The sequence below is a fragment of the Betta splendens genome, chromosome 4 (assembly GCF_900634795.4).
Source record: "Betta splendens chromosome 4, fBetSpl5.4, whole genome shotgun sequence".
NCBI lineage: Eukaryota > Metazoa > Chordata > Actinopteri > Anabantiformes > Osphronemidae > Betta > Betta splendens.
In genome coordinates, this window is record NC_040884.2 from 16,881,375 (window position 1) to 16,899,505 (window position 18,131).

General features: G+C 44.5%; 2 protein-coding genes across 2 annotated transcripts in view; both read right to left on the reverse strand.

Annotated features, from left to right (window-relative positions):
- Positions 1 to 67: 67 nt before the first annotated feature.
- On the reverse strand, positions 68 to 3,433 carry terf1 (telomeric repeat binding factor (NIMA-interacting) 1). Its single transcript, XM_029149044.3, has 10 exons — positions 3,186 to 3,433; positions 2,821 to 2,916; positions 2,616 to 2,743; positions 2,303 to 2,389; positions 2,039 to 2,188; positions 1,114 to 1,205; positions 964 to 984; positions 703 to 800; positions 511 to 572; positions 68 to 417 (listed from the first exon to the last, which is right to left on the reverse strand). The coding sequence occupies exons 1-10, from the start codon at positions 3,358 to 3,360 to the stop codon at positions 256 to 258; spliced, it is 1,071 nt and encodes a 356-aa protein (XP_029004877.1). The 5' UTR covers positions 3,361 to 3,433; the 3' UTR covers positions 68 to 255.
- Positions 3,434 to 4,759: 1,326 nt separating this feature from the next.
- Positions 4,760 to 18,131, reverse strand: part of kcnb2b (potassium voltage-gated channel subfamily B member 2b) — a 53,621-nt gene continuing 40,249 nt past the window's right edge. The window contains exon 3 of the mRNA XM_029147218.3: positions 4,760 to 9,874. Within this exon, the coding sequence (XP_029003051.1) occupies positions 7,937 to 9,874 (1,938 nt within the window). The 3' untranslated portion in view covers positions 4,760 to 7,936. The remainder of the gene's footprint in view (positions 9,875 to 18,131) is intronic.

The window sequence follows — 18,131 nt, forward strand, 5'->3', positions numbered from 1 at the left end:
AAACATCATGACAGAAAACAAACTGTCCCTAGTTCAAATAAAAGGCAAGAAAAAAAGCTTAGAATTGAATCAATCCCCAACTAACAAGTAAACATCTACATCATGCTGCAGATTTTACAAATGCACGAAGGAGTAGCGCCCTCTTGAGGTGTGTGTTTTGTAGTGCAAACAGCAACAACAATTAAAAAAAAAAACAATCAAACCACGATTTTATATACACAGAACAGCTAAAGTCCCAGGGTCTATCGCTCCCCTTTAGCCGACTTCGTGGGCTCTCAACAAGACTCTCCAGCGATCTTTAAGCATGGTTCCAGTGCGCCCTTCAAAGTCATAGTCCTTTAATATTTGAGCCCATTTTCCTGGGCCGTGGCGTTCCACTCCGGCCTTCAGGTACTTGTCCAGGGTTGATGTCCATTTCTAAACAAGAATTACAAATCATACATGACACTAAATGATGCTTCATTTAGGGTTCATCCAGGACACAACACTGATGAACTGAGTGGTCCTTACCTTTCTTGTTCTCTGGGTCTGTGACACCTGTGATGTTGACCGGTTTGTCTTCTGAGATAATTCTAATGGTGGGAGGTTTAACACAACCTCAGTCATATGTACAAAACTGTATATGTAGGTCAAAGCATGACTTTAATCAGGAAAATAAATTTTGTTGTTCAAATAAATGTCATTAGAAGAAAAACCAATTACCAGTCTTGGACAGTCTTCGGACAGAGACATAAGGCTTCTTGCATGTATCAGGTTTCCATAGATCAGCGATCTTTGTTGGAAGTAGTTGGCGTTTTTTTCTGTGGAAGAAAACATGCAATACAGCATTAACATGTATTAATCTAGACATGGACTGGGAGTAGATTGGGAAAAGCAAAAACAAACTAAACACTTGACACAACACGTAATCAATATATTTCTCATAAAATGACAGTTTCCCCCTATTTAACTCTTTGAACTCACATCAAACATCTGGTCATCTTTCTGGAAAAGAAAATACAGAATATACCATGAATAAAGTATCATGAAAGTAAGTTATTTTACTATTTATATTTTTCAATATAAATAGGTAAGTACAAATATAGATATATATTAACCAATTTCAATAAATACTTTTCATTCTGCCTGGACAGACAGCAGTTTTCTTTCACCACATCCTCCAAAACATTTCCATTCTGTGATGACTGGACCACCTTTGTAGCTTCCTGATGGATGGAAATACACAGACCAATATACATTTTATTTCTCAATATTACTTGGCAATTAATTCCAAAACAATTACCTTTCATGTGCAAGTATGAGAAAGCGAAGACTAATGGTATGTGTCATTACTCTACCCTTGTAGGCTTAACCTTGGTCAGCGGTGTGTATGTAAATCATGCCTGAAACTTTCATGAATAAGTGACTCCGTCAGTCCCTGAGGACGGCCATGCTGGTTTGCCCTTCCATCCAATTTAATGACAAATTGTCAATTAACTATGACTGATAATATTACAGCACCTTCAGCTAGCCCCAGTGCAATTTCTCAGGAGCAAAGCAGCAAAAGGGCAAACAGTTGCTAAACAGGCTTGAAGACAAGAACTGGCAGTGTACTGGCAGTTCAAATTTGGTAAACTTTGCTGTTAGCTGTTTGTCAGGATACTGCACCTTACAAACAGCTGCAACAAGTTTCAGAGAGTCTTAGCTGGCCAACAACATCTGCATTAATTAATGCGTCTAAATAAAAATCCAGAGCTTTTTAAAAAGTCTATAAATCAGAAAAGCCATTTTTAACATATTAAAAAAACACCAGAAGACTGAGGATTTTCTGTGAGACGGATGAGAAGCTTTTTACTTTTCTGTGCCTAAGAAAACATCATTACAGATTCTCTCTATGCCTCGACTCACATCAGGTAATAGGAAAGAACATTTCTGGATGGAAGCACCAATAATTAAGTGCCTTCTTACAGCCAAATGTTAAATTTAAACTTCTGCTCTGCCCAGGGAGAAAAAATATTAAAGACTAATTTATAACTTAATTTATAACAATGTCTTGTACCTTAAGAAGGTAGTCACAGGGGTTCCTTTCCAGATAAGCATCCAAATATGATTGGATTGTCTCCAAAAGGCGCTTGAAGCTGAAGCTCATCAGAAATGGATGGTAAGTTTCCTTTTGTGTCACTATAGTTGTCAGCTTGACTCGTACATTCTGTTGAAAAGTGGTAATTGTTAAGAACGACAATCATTCTAAGCCACCGACTGTTTCAGTATTGACTCTTTCTTTTCTTTGAAGATGTAATGACACAGTAACAGACAGGCTGACCTGTGGGAACTCATTGTTACTCTCAAACCACTTAAGGGCAGATGAGGCAGAGGATCTTTGGCCTCTCTCCAAGCACACAGCCACCGTCTATGAACAGAGCAAATAGACCGGAGATGTGAAATGAGAACAACGACTTTAGAGCTGCTTTACTGAACTAATACCTATTCATTACAACCGGTCGACTGTACGTTTTGCCAGAATTACAACAGATCTTTCAATCACAGAGGGATTAGGAGACGTGCCTGTATAGTCTCAGATCTGATCCTGTGGGTTTTCCTATTACCACACAGCAGTGAGAACGGTCTAAAAGTACCTGTGCGAGCAGGAGAATGGTGACGTTATTGAACAGTCTTGTGTCTGCAACAGTGGCTTTTAGATTTGACCACATCTTGGCAGCAGACATCAGAGGCGTCACACTGTCGTCCTCATCAAACTGGACATCTGTTGAAAAGCAAGGCTTTTGTGGCAGAGTTGACATTTGCTTATAGATAACCTATGTAGTCTTTGCAGCAGCTTACCCAGCTGCTTCCCATGCATGACTCTTGAGAGGAAGGCAACGATCATCACTTTCTCATCGTCGAGGCCTGCTTTAAGAGACGGATTCTGGCAAATGGCTGAAAAAACAAACAAGTAATTCAGACCGCTTCTTCCCTCGTGTGATCATCACAACATAATAATCTAAACAGCTTTAGCTTTAATTTCGAGGGGTTTAGTCTTTATGCTTTTAACGTTATAATATATAACGTTATCATACATCTAATCAAATCATACACAAACTTTTTAGCGGACTACAGACGACCGTTGAATTACCATTTAACAGGTACAGTTAGTTCAGCTAGTGAACTAACTTAAGATAAATTCGATGTGAATAACTGCACGTTACCCTCAAACGTATCAAGCCCCTCGTTGAATTCTTCCAGATCTGCTTTCTTAAAACTCCGACACATCCTTAGGAACAGAAAGTCCACCGTCCACCCTGTAGCCACAGCCGTGACCCGAGCAAAGCTCCCATCTTCCTCGCTCTCTCCGGCGCTTTCATTGTCCTGCTCAGGATCCATAGTCGTGTTTACAGTGGACGAAACAACTTCTTCTTCTTGATGTGACGAATGTTTTCTTCTTCTTTGAAAGTCGTTTGATTTCCGCGCGCTTTACAGTTTCCGTCCAGCCGTGTGAGCGGACGACAGCGCCCCGCAGCGGCGAGGGGAGTAACTGCATCTCGTTCATATTCCCATTAAATTATGTGGGAAGTGGTTCGTTTATAATAAGTTACTGTAAAAACGAATATATGTGTCTTCGTGGTACCTGGTATCACTGACGTGCAGCTATTTATGTTCTGTTGTTTAAAACAAATTCAGGAATAATTATAATTACAGCTTCTGTGTCTTTCACCTAGTCTTAATGTCGTTTTTGCCTCAAACCCAGGTTGTTTTTATGTCTTTTAGGGTGTGACATGAAATGCAAATTCTCCGTGAAACTCTCTACGAGCCTGGTCACAGCTTGAGATCCTCTAGCAGGGCCTTTGCTAATGGCTTTAAATTTGATTTGCTGACCAGGCTTTTGCTGTCTGGGCTCTTCAGATCTTGAACTCCTCTTCTGCTAATCTCAGGTATGCAACCACTGTTTTAAAATGCACGAAACACTGCAGTATAAAACTGCAGTACATTTGCTGAATAATATTACACAATAAAGCGTTAAATTTATAAAAGGAATAGGTGTAAAATGGGAGAACTTTAACCCCTTTAGTCTTCAGTGTGGGTGTACTGTAGCTTCACTTATTTAATTTCTAAGGACTTTACATGCACAAGGTTTTGCTTTTGAGGTTTGGGAGCGTTATTAATGCTTCGTATCACTGTTTGGCAGAAGTACACAACAGAAATGTGGGCATCCATTAATTGCACTTAATGGAATGGAGTGCATTTGCCTGCAGGGATAAATTATTAATCAACCACAGTAGTAATGCCAGATATTGGAAATGCTGCTTTTAAATATGAAAAGCTGCCATGCACATACTTTTTTGCAGCACAGGCAATTCCAGTTTTGTTTAACATTATGTAGAGATGATTTATGTTATATAACTAAAAATAAAAGGACTCAATAAGACTCAAACACGAGTTATATACACATTTATTTATTCATTATTCTGCATATGCTAATAGACATCATGGGGGACAATGCTCTACAGAAATGTTGACATAGATGTATCATAACGAAGTGTTCCGTGGTCACATAATTGTTCGGACTACTACATGCATACAAAGATGTCGCTTTGTACAGAAACAGTCTGTAGCTCAGAATGTGACTAATGATAATGTTCTCCAAAACCGAGCAGAAAAAAAAGAAAAATTCAAAAAGAGGCAGAGTACACAGAGACAAAGGAGGAAACAATGCAGCTTTATGCATTTCAAGGTTTGGTAAGCATGCATGAGTGACACGGACGGTATCCATTCTCTCAATCTTATCAATCCAGATCCCCGGTTCCTCTTCCCTACCTGTCAAAATGAAGGATAACTCAAGGCTAACACGGAGACATGATCACTACAAACAAGTCGAACGTACAGGGACCGAAAGAAGAACTTTAACAAGAAGGTCATCATCTAACCTTCCCTCATATAGAAAAACGACAAATGAAAGCCATAAACAACAACCATGACTCCGCCTCTTACTTTGGAGAGCACTGGACAATCGTTCCGATGAGGGATCGATCGTTTCATAACGATGGCGCCACCAGCTCTCGCACAGATCCCTGGCTACTGAGGGAAATCACGTCAATGTGAGCATAAAGTATGTACAGACAGAAGAAAATATGGGCCACAGCTGATGGAACGGAGGACGCTTTTGCTCGTCTTTACTCCCACAGCCTTCCTTTCACTCATCGATCACGGTTCCTGAGGGCTCGCCGTGGGGTTAGAGCCTCCGGAGCTGTAGGGATCGGAGCACTCAGTGGTGTCAGCATGGGAAATAATCAGATGGATCGGTTAAGAGACAGTAGGGATCTCTTCCTGCCAGACCCGTCACTCTGCTTCTGGCTATTTCTCAGCTCTAACGGCCCAACTTCTGTCCCTTTGTTTGTGCTGCCTCACTGAAGACTGATGGGGGTGGATACTGAATATACACAGATTGCCCAGGAGGAGGGAGAAATATTGCCGCTCCTTGCTCTGGGAGCAAAGACATCAATGTGGATTTGACAACATCACCGTTCAAAAAGTACAGAAGTAACTAGTTGACATTAGCTGTTAAAGAAAAACAGATAATTTATCCAATCGGAACATCAGAGAGTTATAGAAAACCTGAGAACTCAATAACATTACTTGTATCTATTACATAAAGACCTGATATCTGCTATAAAATTAGAATTTTCTGTACAGTGCTATATGAACAAAGCAAAATGACTTGCTACCTTCTCATAAACAGCGGCGTTATGAAAAGGCACGCATCATTTCAACCACCATATGGCAGGAAATTGTGGTCATGCTCCATTTTGGTTTAGAAAAAATAGAATCATTCTGAACGTTAATTCACAAAAAACATAAAATCCTTTGTGTGTGGCCATTGACACTAGATTATCCACCACAGACATCTGTTAGATTTAATCTCAATCTAACAGCAATATAAAAGGCCCAAAGTGGTTAATTTGGATCCCTATTCCCACACGTCATCAAATTTGAGGTCCATTGTTAACTGGCGTTGGTGTGCTTGAAAGCGCTACGCCAGCTGTTTAGTAAGAAATGAAATACTGAAAAGTCAAATTATTATTTGCATTGTTTGTGAGATTCTCGAGAGTACTTGTAATACTGTTTTGCCTCATATTAAAGATATAACATTTGAAAAATACACATAATTTCTGTCTGTACACTTACAAATTCCCATAGACAGAAAATAAAGTGCCACAATTCTTGGCCTGCATAGATTGCAGTATGTGGTATTGCACATTCCACACCTCTCTGTGAGAACTGAAACATACTAGAAATAATATTTATGATAATCAGAAAAACACAGAATTCACCCACATACTTTCCGTCTGTACCGTTCTGGTTTGTGTGGCTTTCACAAACGCACTTCGAGTACACTCAGCCAAGTGTCGCGCTTAAAAAACAAACAAACAAACAAACAAATAAAAGAAAGAAAAAAAAGAGTATTCCAGCAATAAAATTGGAATCAAAGGCAACATAGAACAGATATTTTCAGTCAGTGTAAAACAAAAGCAAGAGAGAAGATGAGAAAATAAAACTCCTTTGGGTTTAAGCTCGACTGAAAATAGATTTGTTGACAGTAATACACAATAAATTAAAGTCCAAGACACTAGGGATATACAAAAAAGAAATGCCATAAAATTATCAGCAGGACTGGATAACCTTGCAGTAGTATGGAACAAATGACAATGACAACATGGGGGGTGGGGGGTGGGGGTGAGGATAGCACAATGAACACAGGTAAACAGACCATAAGAAACAAACCTACTGTCTTAATATATGTTATTATCATATATGTTGATATGCAGCTGAGATAGATGATGCTCGTCACTGTGCTTGATTTGGTCCATTGACATCACAAGGAATATTGTTTAGTGGTTATCTAAATGCCAACCTAGATAATTATAATGTGAAGCATACTGTATGTGTACTGATGATCAGATGTACTGCACTTATTAATAATAGTCTTAACTCTGCTTGTCTCACTGTAGAGTTATTCTACAACCAACTAGAGCTACTTACAGTATTTATTAATTTATTCTTACTACTACTTTTCGATGTAAATACTGACGTCTGAGAGTAAATAGTGTGTTTGTGTGACTTGAATTTAATCAAAAGGCTGAACAAGGAGTGAAACCGACAACCTCTCGAACTCTGTCCAGCTTAATAAATAGTTTCAACAGCAGAAGTACGTGATAGCTCCTGTTCTTACTGGTTACATGTGTATTTGGCAACTATAGGTGTTTGCCGTTCAGACGAACCGGCGTGTTCCTGTCCTCGGCCGAACTCATGAACTCAAAGACCCAACATCTGGCTGCTCGGAACGGAAGGTCGGACGCTCGACGGGAAAAAAACAAAAACAGCAAAGCAAATTTCATTGACGTCACAGGGTCGCCATGGGAACACTTTGCATGTCCACAAGAAGTAATGATATGTTTTGCCTTTGTATAGGTCGCTACGATGCTCTGGAGTTCAAACAGCCGCTTCCGCCTGGTCACGTTTCAAACGCTGGCACCTCCAGTGACGCGTTCCCTCCGCCGTCCTGTGCATTATCATTGTCTTAGATGTCTTAGTATTTACAGTGGAGCGCTTTCAGCAAACTAAGCACCGTAAAATATCTGTCTTTGTTAAATGCATGCTTTTTACAGACAAGTCTGTATGTTTCTTCATTTGCTAGAAAAAAAGGAGACTCGTTATATACAGGAGGACTAAATGTCTACATAAGTCGATGAATTCCATCTGTGTTTTAAGAGCCTCCTCCCCCCGAACCTGCTGCTCGTCCCAAAAGTCATTCTCAGTTCTGCGCAAAGCACTGCAGATTCTTTTTCAGCAATACACAACAATACAAGTAAAAGGGACTTGTCATGCCATGCAAAAAAACCTTTCGCTACAACTGCACCCCTTATCGTTGCGTCTCGCTCCCCCTCCTCCCCAGCCCGTGCAGTCACATGCTGGTTTCACAGGTCGGAGAGAGGCTGCCGTCTCCGGGTATCAGGTGGATATCTGATGTAAACATGTGGTTCTCTACTTTGTGTCCACTTTGGTTGCTGTCACCCTTGACCTCCTCGCCCTGGGTGCTGTTTTGTGCTGCTGTCTTGGGTGACACAGGCGCAACAGCAGCACCGGCCACCTCCATCAGATGCCTTTCCTCCTTGTTCTCCGCGGGCTGGTCCTCGTCCCCAGGCGGGGTGTCTACAACCAGCGGCTTAGGAGACAAGGGGCAGGTTTCCTCCTCTGAGATGGGCAGCAGCTCATCTGAACTGGGGATGAGCGGTGACATCTCTCCTTCTGGGGAGTCGTCTTCCAGGATGCTGGAGCTGATGTCTCCGGGAGACATGGTGCTGGGTGGTGTTAGGGGGCATTCAGCAGAGGTTTCAGCAAAATTGACCATCACCCTCTTGGTCTTAAGAGGGTTATTCCCTCCTAGGGAGCTCTGGATATTCTCCACAGCACTGGTAAAGCTCTCCCCCTCCTCTATATGGAACTGTGACCTGCTGCATGGGTTGACAGGCTCATAGAGGCCGTCTTTAACACCAGGGCAGCTCGGGTCACTGCCGGCCCTCAGGTGGCAAAAATCCAAATACGGCGGCGCTCTTGGGTGCCGGATTCGACACGGGTGGTCCCCAGCGGATTCCAGGCTCTTTCTTCTAACGTTATCTGCTGAGGAGCTGTGGACCTCCCTCATCTCCAGCTCCACCTCTTCTTTTAATGTGGAATCAGGGCTGTGCGTTTTCTTCGGGGAGGCGGGGGCAGTCATCGTTGTGCTGAGGGTGCTCATGGAGCTGGTAGTGTTGAGGTTGGTGAAGGACTGTGACTTTGTCATCTGGTTGTACATCTCCTCCAGTTTCTGAACATTCAGGTGCTGCGGGGTGCGGTTCGTCTGTTGCACCCCTCGGGTGGTGGTGATGGTTGTGTGTCGCGGGGAGCTTTGCGGCAGAGACTCTGGGTTTCTTTTATCCGGGGAGTTCGTTTCAGAGGCTGCACGCCTGGTTGAGCCACCCCAGCGGCTAGGTGTCAGGTGGTTATCTAGGGAGGTTTTGTCCTCCCCTTTCTCTACCGCCACATCCATTAGCTCCATACTGCGGGCAAAGGCATCTTTTAGGTTCATTGACACAATGCTGCCGTTCCTCTTGGCTCTCTCTAGGGCCTCTCTCCTCTTAATGGCCTTCTCCTGCCTCTTCTGCTCCTTATAGAACTCAGAGAAGTTGTTGACTATGATGGGGATGGGCAGGGCAATTACCAGCACCCCTGCAATGCAGCAGAGCCCCCCTACAATTTTACCAAGCAAAGTCTGTGGGTAAATATCACCATAGCCCACCGTGGTCATTGTAATGGTTGCCCACCAGAAGGAGGCAGGGATACTGGTGAATTTCGTGGCATCTTCGTCTTTCTCAGCAAAGAAGACCAAGCTGGAAAATATCATGATGCCCATGGCAAGAAATAAAATAAGCAGCCCCAGTTCATTGTAGCTCCGTCTCAATGTGAACCCTAGAGACTGGAGCCCCGTGGAGTGCCTGGCTAGCTTCAGGATCCTCAATATTCTCATGATCCTGAAGATCTGCACCACGCGTCGCACATTTTGGAACTGTAGGACGCTCTTGTTGGACTCTGTCAGGAAGATGGTGACATAATAGGGTAAGATGGCCAGTAAGTCAATGACATTCAGTGGGCCTTTAAAGAACTTCCACTTATTAGGAGAGGAAAGGAAGCGAAGGAGGTACTCCATTGTGAACCAGGCAATGCACACGGCCTCCACGTGGGCCAGCTGGGGGTTGTCGTTGGCCTGGCCAAACTCATCTGTGACCTGGAGCTCAGGCAAGGTGTTGAGAGACAAAGCGATCGTGGAGAGGACAATGAAGAATATGGATATGATGGCTAGGATCTGAAAAGAGAACACAGATAGAGGATGCAGTATTAGTAGGCTGGTAGGCCAGTAGATATTACAATCTGAAGAAAAGACAAATATAAAGTCACAGAATCCAGGTAGTCTCTGGATGAGCTTGGAATAAATACAAGTGGAGGTAAGAACACCCAGAATTGTGCTGTGAAGTCACCACAGCATCAGGCTGAGGTCCTGTAGCTCTTCACCTTGACACGGATTTAATGACCTCCACAGAATTAATCTGACCCCCGATGTAGTTACTTGGGGTTTGATTTTAATAAATGAGACTGTATGAACAATATATTGTGGGTATTATGGTGTGCTTCATTGTGACATCATGTCATGTCAGCCTTAGGTGGCACACTCACCCTTCTTCTGTAGTACTGCTTAGTACCTCATCACTTCCTCTGCCTGGGACCACAGCCACAGATAAAACGTCTTACAGTGCTGCTGGGATTAGCCCATGTCCTTTTTCCACAGCTCAGCACGGGTGAAAAGTCTTTAACCTACGCTCTGCAGTGCAGGAACATAACCTGTCACCCGACATCTGAAAAGATCACCTGTCCTTAACTTCAAGCCCCCTTAGACCAGAGCAATTGAAAACCTATCAGCAAAGATTCAAGATGAGAAAAAACTCCACAGTATGTAAATACAGTATAAGGTTTAGTAAATATTAATCACAAGCAGCGATGGGATCCAGAGCATCTTTGTTATCGTAGACAGTGCAGCGTGGAGACAATCGCTTCACCTCCTTGGAGACTTCTTTAATTTGGAAAATACCACATATTAGCAAATATCAAGCAGGGATGGAGCATGACACGTTTAAATTGGTAATGGCTCAGCTATTTCTCAGGTCTATCTATTAGCCTGTAGCTAGTGCTGACAAAGAGGAAAAAGTGTCAGATAGGAGAAAGGAAAGCCTGATAAACATAAAGTAAATACATCAAAAATGGGAGGAGAAAAAGGTTCACTAACTGATGAAAGACAAGAAGGACAGAGTGAAATATAGTCAAGCTGGTGTCATGGCTCAGGAGAGGAAGTGTTATCGCCTAATGAGTGCCAGTGCCGATTAGGTTAAACCTATTAGCAGCTAAATGAAGCAACCTGGGCAGGACTGGCACTGAGCTGAAAGACTGTGGAGTCACTGTAAGGACGCAGAGCGCTTCCATAACCCTGAACACTTGGCAAACTCACGGGAGGCTCGCGATCAGAGCACCTTCACCCGCGCCCCCGTCGCTGAACACCTTGGCATGGACTCAGCTCCAACGGCAGAGGAGCAGATTAGAGCATCAAATAATGATTCTGCACATTTTATTGACTCACCGGGAGTTTATGCGGCAGCTTACACGACGGCGCAAACGCGATTTACGCAAAAGGCAAGACATTCATTAGAGGTCAGCGATTCTTTATTTAGATTCACCATTAACGGCCTCAGAGACGGCGGTTAATCTTCTACAATTCCACACTTTGGAGCGCAGGATCCCTCTGCAGCTCGGCTATTGACAGCTGAGGGAATGGATGCGTGGGCGCACACGCAAACACACAGAGAGAGAAAGTGATTAACGTTTTCATTGACCCACACGCATGCAATCGCACATTCCTACACACCCACAGAGCATTTGTGGAGGCTGGCTCGCATTAATCTACTGGAAACACAGTGGGAATGGTCCAGAAGATCTGTTACTGGGGCTAAATCAGGAGAAGCATGGAGAAAGAACTGAACCAACAACGTGTGCTAATGATTGTCGCTGCTTGTGTGAAGGCTTTGACCTCAGAATGCCGTAGTCATGACACGGCATGGCACCTGATTGGCTTAGGAAGAGGGGTAACGTCTTCAGCTGATTAGGCAAAGTGTTACATGCCTTAGTTCTTAGTTGTTTGAGCCTCCCTGGCTTTTGAAATGTATTATCTATGAGTAATCTATGAGTACCTTCCACAAAATCTGCTCAGAGTGACACTGAGACAAAGGAAAATGTAATCAAATAAAGCACTTGATTAATATCTGCACACAAGCAAAAACACAACGTCTCCATTCCTCTTTAAAATATTACGAGCCTGGTTTTAGGCAGAAGGTCGGTGAATGTGTTTTAACCAGCAACACTCACACACCGCCTTACGATTTCATTACACGTAGTATTAGATCCTCTGGGACGGTGGAGCAGGAAGTTGTTCAGGGGCCACTAAGTTAAGAGCTCTCTGGAGCCGCTCTTCTGAGCCTCTCCTGATTTCCATCTCCATCGCCTGTCATCTCAACCACTGCTCTTGAATTGTGAGAAGCCTTTCCACATCCTCCTTCAGCTCCTGCTTGTCATCAGCGACAGGCCTGTGGTCGCGTCGCCTCGGCCCACCACTCACGCCACCTCATCATTCCTCACTTTGAGGTGGAGACGATGCTGCTGGGGGGTGGGAGGAGGCGGCGGAGCGCCCGCCGCCCGCGCGCCGTGGGGCGGCTATTGATTGTGTACACATCACATTATGGACACTGAGCCGGGCTTAGCAAGATCCTATTGATCCCCCTGCGCACAGCCCTTGAGGACCGTGATCCACCTCACTGACCCCTGCCCTCCCTCACTTGTGTCATCAATTTGTGCAGGACAAATTGAGCCATTTGAATCAATGCAGGTGATTATGGCAATGCTAATGTGGATTGATCTTAGCGCTTGTGTGGTATTTCATCTTCAGCCACTGTATCTCCTGTAGATGCCACCAAGCTATGCACAAGCTTCACACATGCAACCTGTTAGTTTAACGTCCGCTGTGGTGCAGCAAGTGTACTTGTGATGGTGATTCATCCGCTTCATTCTGAATTATGACTTCATATGCTGGAAATGGGTTCAGGGCGACCCACAGGCATGACTCCTGAATGTGCAAAAATTCTGTTAGTAAGCCTTTAACAGCAATTAGTGGCAGAGAGCAAATATAAAACTAATAAAGAACCTGGCTCAGATCCTTTAAAAGAGATTTATAAGGCGCGGAGCCTGGGGATATGACTTGAATACAGTGACATCTTCCCTCCCACTCGCTGAGTGCCTTTTCTGTGGCCACTTTCCAAAGACCACACGATGAGCGAACAGCAGCGAGGGGATGGGTATTTGGTTGCTGTCCATTGTTTTGTCCCAGAGCTCCTCCAAGGTTCAAAGTGATTTGGAGGCACGCCACAGTCATTATGATTCGGGCCTCAATTCTAAAGCCATTAGTCTGCGGACAAGATAATTAAGTTAGTCAAAAAAACAAAAAAACAAAAGACGAAACGGAACCAAGTGAATTCAAATGAATTTAAAACTTGTACCATTAACTAATATCTGACTCAGTTTTTAAAACTTTCCAATAAAATCAAATGAAAGAAGCGAATCCCTATCGACGTCTATGTGGCGATATTTCTGGCAACTCCAGTCGATGGCTAGTACACAATCATTAAAATCTAGCATCAAAATAAAACGGCTAAACTGTTCATTTACCTTTGACAGCGCTCAGCACAGTCAGTAATTGCAGAGGATGCGACCCATTTGCGTTGGCACAACGCAGCCTCACTACGCGGTGTCACTTACAATTTCACTTGTCATCACTCAGCCGGCCCGGAGCATGTGCCCCTTTGTACTTGCCAGCGTTTGCGAGCAGTGGCCTGACGTGATTAAAGCCAACGATCTCTGCGTCGGTCGTAAAAGGAGAACACAGCGCCAGTTATTAGCCCAGCTTTTGTTTTGAAACCATCAGGCCGTCGGCGTGACATCCATGAGACGCACCGACGTCCTCGCCGGAGGCGTCGCAGCAGCTGCAGGCGCGACCTCCACTCAGCAGCACAAAAAGCCGAGCGTGAGCGGGACCTTAATCGATAGTCCGTCGTCATCCGCCCGCAGGCGCCTGCGTCTGTTGTTTTCTGAGGGACTACAGCATATTTCACTTTAGCCACGCGAACCCCAAAGAGCTGAATATGCAAACGACGCAGATGCAGATAAATAATCATTTAAATGACCCACAGTCTGTTCCCTGTGTGGTTACACATGACGCCTTCTTTTGTCTTTTCACCAAACCTTAGTTCATTTCTTCTCTTCTTGTAAACACATTGTTCATGTGCCTTTCAGCCTCTCCTTCAAAGCGCATCCTCTGACTCCAGGCTTCATTCAGGAGTGATATTTGTTTATAGGTTGGTTTCTTCTCTTTTTTACAAGTGGGACAGAGTGAAATATTTATAGTGTGTGTTCATCTGTCCGCCCAGCCGTCACAGACAAACATGTCTACACGGAACAATGCAAGCAGTGTTGTGTGTGTGTGTGTGTGTGTGTGTGTGTGTGTGTGTGTGTGTGTGTGTGTGTGTGTGTGTGTGTGTGTGTGTGTGCGCACCCGACACTCAATCACTGTCAAAAAGACTTTGGGCTGAGGTGAAAATAAAAATAAACTCAAAGTAGAGTTTGTTTAAATGACACTATTACTGAAATCCCAATAAAATTGCAGTTAATTCACCATATTTATTAAAAAATATAGAAAAAAAAACATGTAAGGTCAGACACATGACAGGCAGCATCGTGTCAAACAGCTAAAGAGTGTGGGAATGCAGCTCAGCTCAGCTAAACTCCCATGAGGGTTTGGTTGAGCGTCTGCGTTGTTGCTGATGCTGCACCGCTCCTTCTGTCACTCATGCTCATTTCACGCCTTCGCCTGCCTCATGAAGAGGGCGTAGCTTTTCATTTTTCACTCTACTAATTCACGTCTGTCAGACAAGCCTCCACCATAGCCCTATGGACTAAACCACTAACTGAACTGGGCCCAAGTATCCTGTAACCAGCCCTCTGGGCTTGTGATCACATCTGAAGACCCATTATAGTCCTCACATCAGAAATGATTGCACTTTCACAATATTCAATCAGAGGATTAGAAAAAAGCTGTCCCACAATGTTCACGCACGACTCAGCAGTTTTTGATTTAGGTCCTGGATGGAAAAGTGGTTTCCTGCTGAGATCAAGTCTCCCAGAGAGGACACAGAGGAAAGTCATGGACACGGTGCCTCACAGCGCTTAATGCAAAGTATTAAGTACAATGATTTTGCACAGTTTCACTTTTCCCAAAGTCGTAATCTCGCCGGTGGTTGTTGTGCTCTCGGACCCGCCCCCCTCCGTCCGCCTGTAATCTGTCCATCAATACTGCCCTCTGAGCCACCTTGCAGTCAGTCAGGACAACAGAACCTCAGAGCAAAAACAAAGAGACGGGCGAGAGGAGGAGCAGCGTAGAAGCACTGCTTCAGAATTACATATATATATGTGTGGGAATAATAGGTCATTTATGAAACAAATTCACAGCCAGTACAAAACCTGCAGTAATAAACAACACATTTTACTCAGAGTCGGGGAAAATCCAATAAAACAAAATTCCTTTAGTGTTAAAATATGTAGGGACTTGCCATGAGCTACGCAGCTCGAGCTGAACATTTACTTGTTTCTGTGCCTCCGTCCCCCTTCAACGTCGCTTTCTTGCTGCGTAGCTGCTTCGCTGCGATGACAATAAATCTTTGCGACGATGATAGATATTTATATCTACATTAAAATCCAATTTAAACAGTGTCATTCCTCCGTGTCCTTTTCGGTGCCAGGAGGAATTGATGGCGGGCGCGTTTGCATTCGCGGCGCGCGTGTGTGTGTGTGTGTGTGTGTGTGTGTGTGTGTGTGTGTGTGTGTGTGTGTGTGTGTGTGTGTGTGTGTCTTTCTGGGGAGAACAAGCCTTCAGCCATGGTGGCATTATTAACCTATATGCACCCCCCCATGAGACAGAAGACAGCTGAGAGAACAGAGATACAGTCTGTGGCCTTCGCTCCAACACTGATGCACACACACATGCATGTGAGGAAAAAAACATATTTATATAACACTAGTGGAAGTGCATAACTGGATTGAATAACTTGGTTGACTTTTGAGTAATTTTCCGTTGAGCTGCTCTGTTTTCCTTAAGGGACGCGCGTCCTCATGTGTGACAGATAACGAGCGCTCAACAGGGCTAAGTTTAATTATTGCTAAGTGTGCTAGCTCCTGCGCCTCAGCAGCAATCACTGTGCTAATCACCCCGAGGCTCCATAATCAACCAGATTATGTCACAGGCCGGAGGAAGGAAGACGAAACAAACGCACGGCAACGGACCGTGTAGAAGTTAATATTCACCATGCGAGGGCTGTAAATAACCCGCGGGGCGGCTGCCGGCTGCCGAGTCTGTATTTATGCAGATAACAACGCAGGAGGGATCTTTTACATGCTCCCCGATCCCCAGTCGCTTGATAATATCGTCCGCGGGGCACGATGGGAAATCGCGGGGTAGCAGTGAGGAGTGAGGAGGCAAAATGTGTTGATAGCGCTTCCTAGAAATCTCTTCTAGAATCAGACGTCTCCTCTCACCTCTACCCGGTGCCTTTCCTTCACAGGCACCAGCGGAAAACCTCACAGGAAAAACTCACTCTTCCCCTTCACCTCCCACACACGCATGCACACACACACACACACACACACACACACACACACACACACACACACACACACACACACACACACACACACACACACACACACACACACACACACACACACACACACACACACACGCATGCATGCATGCACACGCACACACACACACACACACACACACACACACACACACACACACACACACACACACACACACACACACACACACACTCTCAATGACTCCGCGTCACCTTGCTGAGTCAAATTGTGTTGCCATGGCGACGTGTCCCAGCAGTACCAACGCAAGTCAAACACAAAGCAGATTTGCGACTGCGACGTTGTTTTTCCTGTGATGCAGAACGTTAACCATCTGCACAGCAGGACGAAGGGAGACAGACACGAGGGTGAGGGGAGGTTATTTCGGTGCATTAGAATTCAAAGCCCGGCCTCAGTGAATACTATGAATTCCAACGAGTATGGGATGGCGTTCGCTTTTATATGCAGTAGGAACATTTTAGGAGGAAGCTGAGGAGAATGTCAGCACTTGGCAGCGCAGTATTTCTCCAGTGCAGCTCCCTCACTGAGCCGCAAAGGGCCTCAAAGGCACCAGTAGTTTAGAGAGTCCACGCGAGGGTTAATATGTCTTTTTGGGACTTTGTGTCTTTGAGGCCCTTCCAAGTTGAATTGCGATGTACAAAGGACTTTAGATAGTCTCTTGGCCTTTCCTTCGTGCTCTCATCACATGGAGAACACATTTTATTGTACTGCGCCTTCTCTGCGACTGCAGAGAGACTAGTGGTCACCGAGGAGCAGCTAATCCTCATCAAGGATAAAAAATAAAGGAGGGACCACGGCCCCGGGCCCTGAGTGGCACCGCTCCTCATTTAGACTCCCTGTGATGTTCATGCGTGATGCATCCAACGACCACGCTGACACCGTGCCTCCCAAATGCAGAGTTTTGGCTCCAAAATGCGCTCACTGTATTTCTCTTTCAAGTTATGTGCTGGCAGTGCAAAACTCTCCATTGTGGATTTATTGTTATTCAGCTTCACTTCCAAGGACAGACCTGTGTTTCCATCACTGTCTGTGTGTGACGCTTCACGCACACACACACACACACACACACACACACACACACACACACACACACACACACACACACACACACACACACACACACACACACACGCGCGCCCTCTTTTACATTCCCTCATTTTTCTGCATATCTTTTTTTCTGTGTCTCCCCTGGGAAGCTGGGGGAGAATACATTACCCAACTCTGTTTACCACAAGAAACTTATCCAACTGACAACATGAGATCTAATAAGATTCACTCTTATAATGTGAGCATGAATATATTAATGAGTGAGCCTTACATAGAAGGAGGAACAAGCAGCGGAGGAAGAGGAGCGTGAAACGGCAAACGAGCAGGACAGAGAAGCAAAAAGCAGCTCAATAATGAAAAACAACACAATAATCTGCATCACATCACTACAAGTAAAGTCTAACTATTAGTCCTATTAAGAGAGTCACTTGGGAAGATGATGGAGTCAAAGCAAACAAGGCGCCGACAGCATGTTATAAAACCAAACACGCGTAAAAGAAATCCCCAGCTCTCAGATCTCCCGTCACAAGAAAACACATTGGAGGACGTACAGCAGCACATGCATATGGAAACACGCTGCACAGGAGCTCTAATGAAGCCACCTATCAGCTGTGCAATGTCAGCAATTATCTGAGCCGGGGCAACCCCTTGTGCACAGCAACACAGCAACACATGCTGCCGTCTCCCTTGCAATATGCCACGATGTTTAC

Coding starts and splice junctions, on each gene's coding strand:
- terf1 (XM_029149044.3), bottom strand. CDS start 3,360: ATGGATCCTGAGCAGGACAATGAAAGCGCCGGAGAGAGCGAGGAAGAT. Junction 1,206..2,038: donor CCTGTGACTACCTTCTTAAG/GTACAAGACATT, acceptor TCCATCCATCAG/GAAGCTACAAAGGTGGTCCA. Junction 801..963: donor AAGATGACCAGATGTTTGAT/GTGAGTTCAAAG, acceptor TTTCTTCCACAG/AAAAAAACGCCAACTACTTC.